Genomic DNA, 16,608 nt, shown 5'->3' with positions numbered 1-16,608 from the left:
ATCATTCGAGTGTGTGTGTTGTGCGGTGTGCACGTTTCAATACGCACATTCGACATACATATACAACAGAAATAAATGAATAGAATCACACAAGATGGGAGAGAATCAGGAACCGTACATTTGATTCAAGAAAAAAAAATGAAGACGATGAAGTGATTAAATTTCAAATCTGTTCCTCTCTTTTTGGCAGGATTTGAATGACAAAATCCTTTGTCATCTTTCTGTGTGATTTGAAAAATTCCGTAAACGATTTGACTTGATTTGAAAATATCCAAAACGTAGGCGTCAATCAGATTTGTAGAATTTTCTTATAACCACAATTGACTATTATGAATTATTTATTTTACTCACGAATTTAGTGAATTTTTCAGTTTTTGGATTCGATAGAAAAAAATCATAAATTTTATGATAGAAAAAGAATTTGTCTATACCACACACACACATGACGGATTAAGTTCTAATTTAATTCGGATTTTAAAAAAAATCCTGATAGTCATAAACATTTTTTCATGATGATAATTGTTTTGATACGAAATATTCTGCATTCATTCATCGAATCGATCGATCGATCGATCGAATGATCCAGACATAAAATGGAAAACAAATCAGATTAAAAAAAAAGTTTACAGAATGAAAAAAAAACTCAACAACAATGAACTGGTTAATTGGAATTAATCAATAGAAATCAATTACATAACATAAATCTCATTCTAGGTCAGAAAGAGAAAGAGAAAAAATATCATATGCTTGTCGTGTTTGTGAGTAAGTGTGTGTGTGTGAGAAACAAAAAAAAAATTTGGATAATTCCGGATCTGATTTGACGATGGTTGAAAGGAGTGGAAATTTTTTTTTTTTTTTGGCAGGAAAATTGGCCACTTAAAAATCATTATGTCAAGGAAACAATAATGATGAGTAAAAATAAGGGAGTATTTCCGTTTGGTCATTTAGTTTTTTTTTCGTTGTTTTTGTGTTTCTTGTTTGTATATATATATGAAATAGAATAGAATGTTTTACATCATACATTTTATATATCACAATTGAGAGAGAGAGAGAGAGAGAGAGAGAGAGAGAGAGAGAATTATAATGATAAACACAGTGGATAAATATGTTTTTTTGTTGTTGTTGTTGTTTTTGTTGTTGTTGTCAAATTATAAATTATGAATGTCTGTGCGAATAAGATTTATTCATTGTTGTTGTTGTTGTTGATGATGATGATGCTGTAGCTGCTGCTGCTGTTGCACAGCTATTAGTAACACCACCATGATCACCAACAATATCGCAACGATGAGAATGATGATGAGAATAATGTTGTTGTTGTTGTTGTTGTTGATGAGGATGATGATGATGATGATCATGATTTTTATTGTTATTAGCATTACTATTATTACTACTATTTCCACTAATTTGGCATCCGGTTCCACTTGAAATATTTCTTGTAGAAACACAACCAGCACCGCATACACCACCAACTGATGGTCCATCCGGCATACAAGATGTATTACCATCGATTGATGCTGTAGATTCTTCTGGTGTTTTTGATATTTCAGTTACTTCTTGATCATGTTTATGTTTATGATGGAATGGTTGTAATGAAAAACGACGATGTGATTTACGGCCACCACGACGTTTACTAATATGTGGATTATCTTTTCGTATTGATTTATTTTTAAGTACCTGAAGCTGTGTATATACTCGACGTAATTCAGCCTAGAATGAATAATTTTGTTTTTCATTAATTTAGCAACAATAGAAAAAAAAGAAACATCAAATCAATACACTTACACGAATATCTTCAGGATCCATATCAGACAGGTTAATTTCACCGATATCAATCTCACCATTGGATAAAATGGCTGAATGTAATGAATCGGGCATCATATCCGATACTTCAGCCGATGATAAATAACGAGATCTATGATGTGGATTACGTTTAGGTTTCTTATAGAAAAACTATCCAATTCATTTTTTAACCACAATAATAATAATAATGATGATGATGATGATGATTAATCGATTGAAACAAGTGAAAGAAAAAGAAAATAAATTTCAAATTTGAATTAATTAGATTGATGATGTTTATCTAATCAACTTACTTTAGGCATGAATAACATTATGATCGTTGTTGTTATTGTTATTTGACATCTAATAGCATATAATAATAATAGATGATCAGGATGTAGGCTTGGATGTGACCAAAATGCATGTTTAATAACATAGGTAAAAAATGATACAATTGTTTCCAATAAAATTGAAATAGTAAGGGTAAGTTTCTCTTTATAAATTTCTTTTTTAGCATTTCTTATCCGATAGGTAAGATATACGCCACTCAATAGAAAAAGAATTTCACCTGAAAAAAAGAGAGAATATATTTGAATATTAAAATAGAAAACAAAAACAAACACACACACACACAAAAAAAAAATTCATGATGAAAGAATGTGGTGGTGAAACAATCATCATCATCATCATTAATAATTTATAATGAATGAGTGAAATCATCAAAGCCAAAGGTAATTTTTTTTTCTTTTGGGCGATAAAGTATTTTTATATCTATTTAGACTTGAGCACATCACTTGGTGGTTTTCTTTTTTTTCTGTTTTTTTTTGTTGTTTTGGAATATTTATGGTTTGTGTGCGTGTGTATATGTGTGAGTATAACATACCTATTTCTGTAACATAATCCCAGGCCAATTTTCGACAAACATAAAATTTTAGCCCATTGTTGGCATATTTTTCATCAAGAATATTTCTTGAAGTAAAATTAAATGAATTACCAAATAGATTGAAGCTACGAAAATTTTCAATACCATCAATAACCAATGCTGTCCATGCAGACATATAACCAAAAACGATCAATATGATGCCAAATAAATATTTTAATAAATCTTTATCCTGTACGCATACACGATGTGCTTTTCTTGTTTGAAATTCTGCATAAATTCTATATACTTTAATAACAATTGAACCATAACAAAAAGCGAAACCAATCTCACGGAACCATGGTTCAAGGAAACAAGTAATTGTACTTGATTCATGATAACGTATTATGACCTATATATAATAGAAAATAATAATAATAATCAATAATCAATAATATCGATATTAATAAATGCAAAAAAAAGTATTGGAAAAAAGAAAGAAAAAAGAAGAAATTTTTTTTTTTGTTGAGAACAATAAGGAAAAAACCGAAAACAATATTGTCTTTTGAATTTCGGTAATTTTCATGCAACCATGATCGCAAAATGAAGAGTGTGATATGAATGAATGTAGAAAGAAAAAAAAGATGAATTTTTTCTTATTCAAATTCTGAATCCAAATTCGATTCATTAAGTTGATGCAAGTTGAATAATCATCTTGAACATTGATCATCATCATTCATTCACATATATATATATCGATTATTAGAAATAATACAAAATTTACCGTTAGATATAATAATATGGCTCCAAGCAATAATGTTTCCAACATTACCCAGCGAGAGCTAGCAACTCTCTTTGGTTGAAATGAAGATTGATGATGATGAGTGGAATAAAGAATTTTTTTCCCGTTTGTTTGTGCGTGTGTGTGGAACCAATGAGAAAAAAACCAGAAAGAAAAATGAAAAGAATAAAAAATTCATTTATAATCAAATTCAATCAAATGATTATGATGATGATGATTCGATGACAATACATACCTTTGTATAACGTAGACGAAATGTAAGTAACGCAATCAATATGGCAATTATAATACAGAATAATTGTATGATAAGAACAATTATACGAAATGTTTGATCAAATTTAATGAAACATGGTTGATCATCATCACAATCACGGCAACCAGGTTCACATGGTAAACAAATAAAATTATGTGGATAAAAATATTGTCGATCATCAATTGGACCGATGATTGTTTCAATGAATGCCTGTTCAATATCGCGGCCTATTCATTTTTTTTCCATAACAAAAAAAAGAAAGAAAAAAAAATTGTGAAAAAGATGCATTTTATTTTTGACATTCACACAAGCACGTACGACGACGCGCGCACACGTACACGTACACACATCAATTTGTGTGTTTAAAGTTTAAAAAAAAATGAAATCTATTTTCTTTTTTTCAATATATACAAACTCTATGAGCCAACCATATACTAAAAATAAAATAAAATAAAAAAAAACAAGATATCAAAATTGATAGTAGACATTATTTATTATGAAAGAAGAATAAAAAAAAAAGAGTTCCACAACCACACACACACACACACACAGAATGAAGAATACGTGAATCTTCATCAATTTTTGAATGTAGCACCCAAATATAAAACAGAATCTGTCGACAATTCTGTATTGTTGTTGTTTGGTAACCATTTTCTTTTTCTTTCTTTTTTTTTGTTGTTGTTCTTGATTTGTTTACTCCAAATGGATATAGATGTGACAACAACAACAACAACAACGACGACGGCAAACTTTCATATACGACATATTGTTGTCATTAAAAGAAAAAAAAAGAAAGAATTGTGATGCGACAATTCTCATATATGGAAAAAAAAATAAAAAAATAAAAATACAATTCATTGTTGGGCATTTTATATTTCTTTTTTTTCTTCTTTTCCATCTTGTGATGTAGGTTCAAGTTTTTGTGTGAGTGTTTTTTTTTTGTCCAAATTTTTTTTTCATCTTTTTTCTCGTCATATAAACACTTTATTATGAGTAAATTTACAGACTCTCTCTCTTTCTCTCTATTGAACAATTGTTGGTGACAAATTCTAAGCACGAATTATTTTTTTTTTTTACTTTTATTTGCGAGAAAGTAATGCTAGTGTGTGTGGTATCTCACTACTTGTGTATGTGAAGTTGGTACCAATGGACAATTATGATGAACTTTTTTTTATTTATTTTTTATTTTTATTTTTATTTTTTTTTTTTTGTTGCAAAGGCAATTTCATTTCAAGTATTTGGAATTTGGAGTTCCATTGATATAATGAATGGGAAAAAACCCTATAAAAACTTACCACTAAAAAAATTAATCAATTGATGATTATTGCTATTATGTTGATGATAATGATGAATCAAACCATTACCAGTTTGATCGACACCAAACACCGATGTTGATGACATTAATTGGCCAGAAATATTTCTCATTGATGATGATAATAATGTTATTGATGATGATAATGTTGATGATGATGATGATGATGATGATGAAATGCCAAAATTACTTGAATTTGGATAATAATATCCTTGACGACATTTACATATATAAGAACCGCTACGGAATCCAAGACCTGAAATAGTTTGGCACTAGAATTGATTTATTTGTATTTATTTGATTGATTCGAATATTCAATTCATTCACGTGGACACACACACACACAAAATGTTTATGTCAACAATGAAACATATTCAATCCATCATGATCAATGTTTTGTTGATTTTGTTGTCCAGAAAAAAAATACATATGATTTGATTTGATTTGATTTTCATTTTCATTTCAAATTATTATTGATTCCATGAATAAATGATTGATATGATGAAAATTTGAAGAAATAATAGATTTGTGTGTGTGTTTTTTTTTTGGGTGGAAAAGAAGAAAAAAAAAACAGAAAAATTATTAAATCAATATTGACCAAAGAAATCAATGTGTGTGTGTGTGTGTGTGTGCAAAGAAATCTATTCATAAAGTGAAAAAAGTGAAAAAGTGACAATATGAAATCTATATCTATATCTATACTCTTGGTTCGTCGTTCGATATGGCCATTGAAATCAACTGAACCGCGAATAAAACTGAACAAAAGAACAGAACAGAATTTTTCTTTGGGATCGATTTTTTTTTTTGGTTCGGAATCGGAATTAAAAATCAAATGAATCAAACTATGATAATAAAGAATGATGAAAGAGAGAAAAAAAAGACAAATAATAGGGCCAAACAAAATAAAGAAAATGAATTGGCAAGAAAAAAAAGTGAGAGAGAGAGAGAGAGAGAGAGAGTGAGAAAGAAAACAAACATGAAAAAGGAAGGAAAGAAAAGTGAAAAGAATCAAATGCGAATGAAGAATTAGGATTCTGGGAAAAAATTAAAAGTGAGAACCAAAAAAAAAAAAAAACGAAACGAAACGAAATCAATAAAAATGTTACTTGAAGCCGGAAGTGTTTGAGAATTTTTTTTTTCATATGTCTGAAATTGAATTCAAAAAAAAAATACAAAACAAACCTGAGTAGATGGTGTATGGCACTTGTGCGTATCGGAAAAGAATGAATTTGAATTGGAACATTGATCCATATCGATTTGTTTTAAATTTATGCTGACAAATACCAAACCACTATGAGTGGATTGAATTTGTTGATGATTGTATTCGTATAATAAAAATGATGCAATGAATGAACGGAACAAGAGCCATCAAATTGAATGATGATGATGATTACACAATGATTCAAGTTGTTCCAGAATGCAGATGATGAAAATGAAAGAAAAACAAACATTAAAATGATTAGCATTTAAAATTATCATTTTTTTTGTCAAATATTCAACAAAATTCAAGTCAAAATGCAATTCAAGTTATTTTTGTCTAGTTGACAACATTATTTGGTTAGTAGTTTGTGATTAATTATGAATTGTAAATTGTGAATGGAAAAAATTTCAACAAAATGTAATTGAATTTTTCAAGTGTTGAGAAAACAAGGTGTTTTTTTTAAAAATTCTTCAGTTATTCTTCCATTGTTCACACATCTAGAATTATTATTTTTTTGTGTCAAAATATGTAGTCAGTACTTTTGTTCTTTCTTTCTGGAAAAATGGAACAACCACAAACAGACATGAATACATATAGAAAATTGTTCTTTTTTCTTTTTTTTTTGTTTCTGTATCATGATGATGAACATCATTTCAAATTCAGTTGTCTCATTTATTCTCGTATGGGTGGTGTGGATTCATCATTCTATTTTTAATTTGATGGCAATTTTTTGTTTTGTTTTTCATTTCATTTCATTTGTTCTCGGAAAAAAAAATACATAACACATACACACCATTCGTTCGTTCGTTTGTTCGTTTGTTTGTTCGTTGTTGTTGCTGTTGTTGTTGAGCAGCATCAAGTCTTTGTTTAATGAATTTTTTTTTCTTCTCTCCATTATCTTTACACTTTATTCCTGTTCTTCATTTTTGGTACAAATTCTTATTATAGAATGAATTTTTTTTTGTTTCTCGTTCATGTAATTTTGTTTTTATTCTTTTTTTTTTTTTTGGTTCAAGTTTAATTGGTTTCGACTATCTTGTTCTATTCAGTATTTATTGGGTTTTCTCTCTCTCTCTTTTTTTCATGTTTTTTTTTCTCCAGTTATTTCTTTGAAATTCACGAAGAAGAAGAACATGTTTTAAATGGCAAGCAAGATTTGGAAACATACACACACACAAAAAAAAGAAAGAAAAACCTTACACAGAATAAAAAATGTTCGTTTTTTTCGAAATTCTTATTGATGTATTATGTTTCATTGAACAGAATTCATATAATAATTTTTAAATAATTGATTCTCTATGATATTATATATATAGAGCACTTTAGCACTTGGTGTGTACGAAAAGACGACCACGACGACGACGATGATGATGATCAAAACCATGCTGGAAATGTGAAAAAAAATGAAAAAAAAACAACATAGGGTCGAATTCTGTAATTCAGTCTCCGAACGAAATGTTAATGGAAAAAAATTTCTTCTTTTCTTTCGTTTTTATTCTTCAGGTTCAAAATTCTTGTTCAAATGGATTTGCTCTTGTTTTTTCTTCTCTTTCAGTATTATTCTTCTTATTTTGTTTCACTCACGTGTATCTCTCAAATGAATTCATGAATGAATACAATTTATTATATTCAACTCGAATAAAGAAAACGAATCTGGTATGGAACAGTGCAAAGAATCCACAGAATTCATACAATTCTAATCAATTTGATTTATGCTACTATACTAATGGTTTCAAGTTGTTTCAAGTTATATGAGAAATGTACTTTTATTTTATTTTTTCTCTCTTCATCATTATTAAACCAAAAAAAAAAAAAACATGGCCCCATGTGATGTGAATGTATCACATTGAAACAAAACATTATCCATCGATAATATATATAAAAAACAACAACAACAACAACAACAACATAACATAGTCGAAGCTTAACCTTTGGTGATGATGGAATTTGAATTATCGCTAAACATATCATTTTTATTACTGATCATTCATCATCATTTGGTGAAATATAGTGAAAATAAAATGGAGTTTTGTTCAGTTGAATCAGATCAACACCATTATCCATTGTTATCATGATCATGATAATCAATGAACCGTTGAAATGATACAAACAAATATTAGATAAATTCAGTGATTGGCATTACAATTAAATGGATTTTTTTTTGAATGAATGAATGAAATCTATTCTATAATGATGTATTCTCAAAATAGAGAAAAAAAAATGAAAATATCTCCAGAGAATATATAGATGTATGCATGTGTGTGTGTTTGAGATGATTCCAGTTATCTTGATTATGTTTTTTGTTTTTTTTTCAGTCATCATTCTAAAAAAAAAAGTTTTACACATTATCGAATATGATTGATATCATCATCATTATCATTTCCGGTATATAGTAATCGAATGAGTTTTTATTTATTTATTTATTTTTATTCTTCATTGTTTTTTTTTCGTCATAATCAAATCGATGAATGATTCCATTGGATGGATGGATGAATGAATGGATGGAATCGAATGGAATGGAATCGAAAGAAACAAAAAATGATAATAAACATACAATGGAATGGAATATAAACATTCACAATTCAATACTGAAACTAATAATGGCCGTTTTTGTTTTTTGTTTTTTTTATTGTTCAATAATGGGCGTGGTAGGGAACTAACAAACATATACACATTATTATTATTCAAACAAAATAGAAATATATAGGTTTTATGTGGTGTGTGTGTGTGTGTTTGTTTGGACGGAATATGGACCAGGAAAAAAAATTCAATGATAAGACGACGACAACGACTACGACGAAAAAAAACCGGCCCAAAATATTAAGCAAAAATAATAATAATAATTTTGATAATCTGATCCTGGATCTATGAATCTTTTTTTTCTTTTTTATCCAGTAATTTTTTGTATTCAATAATAATAATAATCCAATTGGGGCAAGTATGGCAGGTGTATTTTATTTCTTTTTTTTTTTTTTTTTTGACTTTGACATAAACAACAAAGTTATTTACAAATACCGGATTGAACATAGACCAACAACAACAACAAAATTTTTGAATTAAAGAATGTAGTGTTAAAGAACTTAACAAAATTGAATTCGCTCACGCATACACACACCATAAATTATTTGTTCTTTTGTCTGAGTGCATTTTTTTCCTACCATCATCATATTCTTTAAAATAATGATTCGAAAAAATTTTTTGGAACAAAAATTCTTAGGAAGATGTCATAGAACAGCCATCATGGTTTATGGAATGAAATGATTTTTTTTTTTTTTTGAAAAAAAGTGTAGAAATTAAATGGCGAAAAATGAATTCATTGAATCTATTCATTAGAAAGAAAAAAAAAGATGAATTTCATTTCTAAAATTAAATTTTCCACTGGAATTCAAGCCAGTGAAATTCTAATTTATTATATTTGTGTGTGTGTGTATATGATTGGAAAGAAAAATTCATTTCCTTTGGAAACATTGTATAAATTCATTGTGACACTTGAATCTGGATATCACACACACACACAGGCTTTTGTTTATTTGTTTGTGCAAATGGTCAACAGCAAAACACATCAGAAAAAAAGAGAGAAAAACACATATTTCCAAATGGAAATTAATCAATTCGAATTTCAAAACATTGACGTTATGTAATATATATTTATTTATAATAATAACGCCATTAGTTATTTCTATCAGTTATTTCATTATTATATTAGCTGTCAAAGAATCGATTTTCAGGAAAAAAAAAGCAAAAGAGCCTAAAACTAAACACAACGACTAGATAACGCATACACACACAGACAACAATACAATAATGGAGAAGAAGCAAATTCGAGATTCATGTCCGTGTGTGTGCGTGTGAAAGAGAGAGAATCGTGTTTGCTTCTTAATGACTAGAATGTGAGAAAATTCTATACTTTCACATTCCATGTAGATAGGTGTAAATTTTTTTTTTATTGGATTCAATTATTATTGGTCCAATGTTTGTGTGTGTGTGTGTGTTTAGTTGTTTTTTTAAAATTATTAATCATTATTTATCAAAAACAAAAAAAACTTACATTAAAATAGGTGAATCATCAATGATTCCATAAAAAGGCACTATGTAGCTAATGAGCCATGTTTTCGTTATACCACAGTCAAGATACGGACTGGACCATACACCCATTCCATTGTAAAGAATATTTATATTGTTTTTATTGTTCGATTGTTGTTGTTGTTGTTGTTGAATCAAATAATGATGCGTCATTGACGATAATGATGATGATGGTAATGATCTCCATTGATCAACAATTTCTTGTCTATAATTAGTATAGGCAAATTTCCAATACCATTCTGATTGAAAATATTCCCTTTCAGATGATGATGATGATGATGAATATTGTTGTTGTTGTTGTTGTTCATGTTGATGTAGATGTTGATGATTATGATTAAATAGATTCATACGAATAGTATTATTTAATCGTTTTGAATGTTGATCACGATAAATGAATGGTGTAAAATGTTTAAAATTTGGTAATATTTCATCAAGAAATTGATTGGAAAATGAAAGACCAGCGCCAAATATTTTATCATCACTCTGTAGATTTGCTAATAATAATGACCAATAAAAATCTTTATTTGTAATCAAATAATGTAATGAAATATTTTCATGTAAATTTTTAAAACTAAATAAATTTGATAAAAAATGTGATGTACGTATAGCAATGTCGGCTTGTTGATCAAAACGATTATAAACATTTGTTGTTGTTGTTGTTGTCGTAGTGGTCGTCGATGATGGTTTTCGATTCTGATTATTATTTGTTTGAATGGTAAAATTCAATTGATTCAATGAAACACGACGACAATACATTAAATCTTTGGCAGTAAAATTATTTGTTGAATCAATAAATTTTAATATAGCGCTAATATTATGCAGTTTTTGTAATTGATTCAATGTTTTTATATCTTGATTAAAACGATTATTATCAAATTCATTATCATCGTTTGATTTTGTTGTTACGGTTGCCGTTGCCATTGTCAACATCGATGATGGTGATGATGACCAATCAAATAATTCATCATACGTTTTGAATGTATCCGGATATGATTGCATTTGTGTTGTTTGCGATGATGTTGTTGTTGTTGTTGTTGTTGTCGAAGATGCTTTCATCATTGCCGCTGTTGTTTGTATCTGTAAAACAGATACAGATATAGTTGCTGTAATAATAGCCGATATTGTTGTTGTTGTCGTTGTTGTTGTTGTTAAACAATCATTATGATTAATTCGCGATAATAATATAATGATTATTATATAAATGATTGAATAATATCTTAATCGGCTATTTGTCGATATTGATGTCGATGATGATGATGATGATGAACATTGTTTGTTATCGCCATTGTCATCATCATTATTAAACATTGCTTTTGAATCAAATATAGTGGAATATGATCCTAAACGACAATGTTTATTATGATTATTTGATCGTTGTTGATTTTGTTGTTGTTGTTGTTGTTGTCTATATTGATGACAACCAATATTTATATTATAATCGACGATTGTATTATGTACAAGTATATCCATTTTTAGATAATTTTTCATCATACTAGTTGTCATTGTCATTGTCATCAACATCATTTATTTTTATTATAATAATAATCTTCATCGTAGTTAGATAGATCATCATTATCCATTTTTGTTTTTTGGACAAATCAATTTTGAATTCAGAAAAAAAAATCAATCGGAATAATAGGAAATTCTGACTAAATAGTTGTTGTCGTTGCTTTTGTGGATTTTGAATTTTTTTTTGTTTTGTTTTGTTTTGTTTTTTCAATCAATTAATTTATTCCAGATTTATATAATGGATGAATGATAATCGAGAATAATGATGATGGTGAAACGTGACCGGAAATTTGACCTTTGATATATTTTTTAAGCTAAATTTTTCATTGATTGTGAATGCGTGATTAATGGTAATGATGATGATTATTACACTGATGATGGTGATAGTATGATTAATTTAACGGAAAATTAATTATTCAATCATCAAACAAACAATAGAAAAATAATAATGTCATCATTACCGTTGGAATGTTGGAATCATATTTTTCACACAAATAGATTTAAACTTTAAAGAATGATGATGATGATGATAACTTTAACTTTGATTTCAAAAATGAACAGAAAAAGAATAATATACACGGAATTCACATTTGGGAATACATCCATTCATCATTAATCCCATCATCATCATCATTTATCTGTGTATGTGTCGGTCGGTTGTCTGTTTACAATCACATTGATGAAAAAAAAAATAATTCCGGATAAAAGTAAGATTGAATGACTACATATATATATATACTGACAACACAAACATATACAGACAATAATGTGATAGCAAATGTAATAATTTTTTTTTTTCACTTAACTCCAGATGATCATTATTTGATGGGGAAAAAAATAAATGATAAAATAAAATCATTATCGATTCACAATCATAGATTAGAAGAAAAAAAAGATAATCAATCAATTGATGGATCGATCGATCGATCGATCTAACCGTGTTATCGATGTCACGAAATTAATCGGTTCAATTCGAATTTTTTTTCTTTCTTTTTTTTTGGATCACGACACATGCACACATCTTAGTTGATCCATGGCTGCTGCTGTTTTTTAATCATTAAAATAGAAAAAAAAGATCCACGATAAATTTTTATAGCAATAATCATGGAAAACCACAGAATCTAAATCCCGTGTGACCAAAAAAAAAAAAAAAAAAAAGATAGATGGTCATCGAAACAGAATCTCACAATGAATAATTGAATGATCGAATTAGAAAACCACATCAAACAGAGTCCAAATTGATTCGTTTTGTATTTTCAGATTTTTTTATTCAAACCAATAACAAATGAAATATAGGGATTTTTTCGACACTTTTCATTTGCCATGTCGCCTTAAGAAAATATTTCGTTGTTGTTGTTGTCGTTGTTGTTGTTGTTGTTGTTTTTGTTGACATTCTAATCACTGTTGTCATCGTCATTGGGATTCATTCTATTTTTATATGCACATATTATATTGTTGATTGGCTGTGCTGTTATATATAAATTCATTTCACACATTTCATTATATCGATATCCGTTCGATTCGTATAGCGAGAAAATCAAAATGGAAAAAAACAACTACGACAACAATCAAGAAAATAAATTCTATTCAAATCCACAGAATTCATCATCATCATCATCATCAGCACAACCATCACTATTGAATTCATTAAAACACATTTACAATATTGTAGAAGGGTTGTAGGATGATATAGAATACACACACAGAATTCTGTTTACTGTTGTTGTTGTTGTTTGAAACATGCGAATGACAAAAAAACAACAAACAAAAAGCTCTAAACAACAGCAGAATATAAAAAAGAATGGAAAAAAAATGAACGATAGAATGATGTGTTCTTTTTAAGTTGGTTTTTTTTCCATGAATTCTTCTTCTTTTTCTTTGCTTGAATTATATCCGGTTGATTGAACAGATTCAGATGTATAAGGAAGTTGAAGATGAAGACAAAAAGTGAGAGTGAGTGAACAAAAAAAAAAAAATTTTCGGTCGATCGGACATTAATGTTGAATGATCGTAATTCTTTCACAGTGAGAGAAAAAAAAGGAACAAATTCAAAAATTCATGATTTCAGTGGAATAAGAAGCAAAAAAAAAATTCCATTAAATCACACAGTTGTTTATGGTCTGTGGTGAAGAAACGAATTTGTCGATTGAATTGATTTGTCAATTCTTTTTTTTTTCTTCTGTTGCTGTTTTTCTTTCATATTTTTTTTTTATTGTGTTCATAAAAACAATTATTATAGAAAAAAAGGTGTTTCTCATTATTATCGTGATCAATTGTAAAATAAATTGAAAACTGGCACACACTTACACACAATAAATTTTAAATGAATTATATTTCAACAGCAGCAGCAGCAGCCGAGAAATAATAATAATAAAAATAAAAACAAATGAACTGTAGAAACAAACATAATGAAGAAGAACAGAATAATGAACATAATGATTTCTTATTCGTTTTTTCTTTATTCTCTTCCTCTTCTTCTTCTTCTTCATCGGAATTGTTGTTGTTCATGTTAATGATATAATGGCCATTTGTTCTATTGAATTGAGAAAAAAAAATATTCTGATCTTTTTTTTCTGTTGACTTGAGAACTTGATACCGCTACCGTTGGTTCTGTGCTGTAATGTTTAACCGATCAAATATCGAACAACACAATTGTTTTGTTATTGATCAAATGAAAACAAAAAAACATCCAAAAAAAAACTGTAAGATAATTTCGGTGAAATAAAATGAAGAAAAAAAAATCAGTTTGAAATCATTTTCGTTGGCTTTGACTTTTTTTTTCTCTCTCTCTCTCTCTATCAATCTTTCGCTCTGTCGAACAAATAAAAACACACACGCACACACACACACGCAGAGAGAGACTATTTTACTGGATCATTTCTGGAACTTGGAAGTTGATCTTTGTCGTCGTCGTCGTCGTCGTCGTTGTTGTCGGCTGTATTCCGAACAGAATACTAATAGATGAAGAGTAGTAACTATTCAAAACATATATATGGGCAGTAGCATCAAAATTAGTCGGTATTTGATATCAAACTTTGGCTTTTTTTTTGTTTGTGGGAACCTCAAATTCTATCAAAAATAAATAATAGACCCTGAAAAAAATGTAGAAGTAGGATAAAGATGATATATAAGAGAGAGAGGAAGAAAAGAATTTGTTGTTGTTGAAATGATTTTCATTTTCTACTTCTGTGTAGAATCATTTAAAATACACACACGCATGGATCCATAAAACGGATGGTGATGATGTTTGGGTCGATGTCATGGCTAATGTAATTCTGTGTGTATGATGTGAATCGGCAAAATGTTCGGCTCGATTTGGCTTACACGAATACAAGGTTTTTTTTTCCACTGAGATTCGCACTCTCTTGCTAACCAACTTGGTATCAGTCCGTATTCTGGTACTGGTGAATTGTTTTTTTTGGTTTTGAGACAATATATGAATGGCGCACGCCCAATTTGTTGTTGTTGTTGTTGTTATTCTTCAAAACAAGAATAATAGCTTAAACGCAACGGTTAACAGAATGTGAATGTGTATGTTTGTTTGCTGTAAGTGCAAATGTATATGTGCCGTTATCATTTTTATTATCAACCACCACCTCGATTTTTTTTTGGGATTTTTTTTCTCTTTTTAAAAATTCTTTTACTCTCAGTCTCTCTTTCTCTCTCTCTCTCTAATGAATCAGTGTTTCAACCATACCACTTCTACCGACATCTCATTTACTTTTGTTTTCCCCATTTTAAATCATTGGATTGGATTTTTTTTGTTTTGTTTTGTTTTCCATTTATTATTTCTATATAGAAATAACCATCATTATTAAATGGATCATGGTACTATTTGACACATATATACACATCGTCGTTTGTTATTGTTGTTGTTGTTGTTTTTTTTGGGCGCCAAATACATTCCAAAGTAATATAATGAAATTGGCGTACCTAACAGTCATAGTTTTTGATTGTTAGATTCTATATATAGAATTGATAATGGAACATTATTGTGTGTGTATGTATGATATGTGAATTTCTACATTGTAGTATAGAATGAGTGGTCACCATGATGGTGGAGATCCCCTTCCTCAAAAAACCAACATTAGATAAATAGAACATTTGGTGAAATAAGAATAAAGACAAGTGAGGGTACACCCCTTTTAGATGATGTAAGAAATGTAAGAAAGATGTTTCAATATTTGGGTGTGTGTGTGTGCTACTTGTACTTATAATAAAAGCCATTAATAATGATGTGATGGTAGTGGTGATGGGCGCAAGTTTTTTTTTTTGTTTGTCCAGACACTACAAATAATCTGGACATCAACAACACGTTGGTAAGTATGAAAATGGTGAATATTTGTATTTTGAAACGAATTCAAAATGGAAACAAAAAAAATGAACAAGAATAAGAAGAAAAAAAATTGTTTTCACCATTTGATTCTTGAATGAATTGGACCGAATCACAAAAAAAAGTATTTGCATACACGTACACACACACACAAATGGTAGCGGGAAATTTTTTCTTTCTTTCTGATCCATTTTGAACAAAATGTTTTTCTTTTCTTTTTTTTCTAATAGTTTCTTTTGGCTTCATTTCTTTTTCCGTTAATGTAATGTTGTTGTTGTTGTTGTTGTTGTTGTTGTCCACTTTGTCATACGAATTGTTTGTCCGGTTTTTTTCCTTCGGTTGTTCTCGATGTGTGTGTGTGTGTATGCTCGAACAATTCAGAATCAGTCATTCAGAATCTGACAAGAATAACTGTATTTGTATCGTTTTTTTTCTGGTATTTGAAAACAATTTAAAAATTTTAAAATAATTCAAAAT

At 28.8% G+C, this 16,608-nt stretch overlaps 1 protein-coding gene across 3 annotated transcripts; it reads right to left on the bottom strand.

Annotated features, from left to right (window-relative positions):
• Positions 1-446: 446 nt before the first annotated feature.
• Positions 447-15,029, bottom strand: smog (G-protein coupled receptor 158 smog). 3 transcript variants are annotated; one of them, XM_075732923.1, is made up of 10 exons: positions 12,260-15,029; positions 10,255-12,169; positions 6,188-6,296; positions 4,989-5,277; positions 3,676-3,920; positions 3,423-3,491; positions 2,663-3,050; positions 2,094-2,347; positions 1,783-1,950; positions 447-1,707 (listed from the first exon to the last, which is right to left on the bottom strand). In XM_075732923.1, exons 2-10 carry the CDS (start codon positions 11,811-11,813, stop codon positions 1,156-1,158), a joined length of 3,633 nt encoding a protein of 1,210 aa, XP_075589038.1. In that variant the 5' UTR covers positions 11,814-12,169; positions 12,260-15,029; the 3' UTR covers positions 447-1,155. The 3 variants fall into 3 exon arrangements, with proteins under 3 accessions (XP_075589038.1, XP_075589039.1, XP_046916321.2); XM_075732924.1 differs by having other exon boundaries at positions 10,255-12,841; positions 12,986-15,029; XM_047060365.2 differs by having other exon boundaries at positions 10,255-15,029.
• Between the last annotated feature and the right edge of the window lie 1,579 nt (positions 15,030-16,608).

The sequence above is a fragment of the Dermatophagoides farinae genome, chromosome 7 (assembly GCF_024713945.1).
Source record: "Dermatophagoides farinae isolate YC_2012a chromosome 7, ASM2471394v1, whole genome shotgun sequence".
Classification (NCBI taxonomy): Eukaryota; Metazoa; Arthropoda; class Arachnida; order Sarcoptiformes; family Pyroglyphidae; genus Dermatophagoides; species Dermatophagoides farinae.
This window is presented reverse-complemented; position numbering and strand designations above follow the sequence as displayed.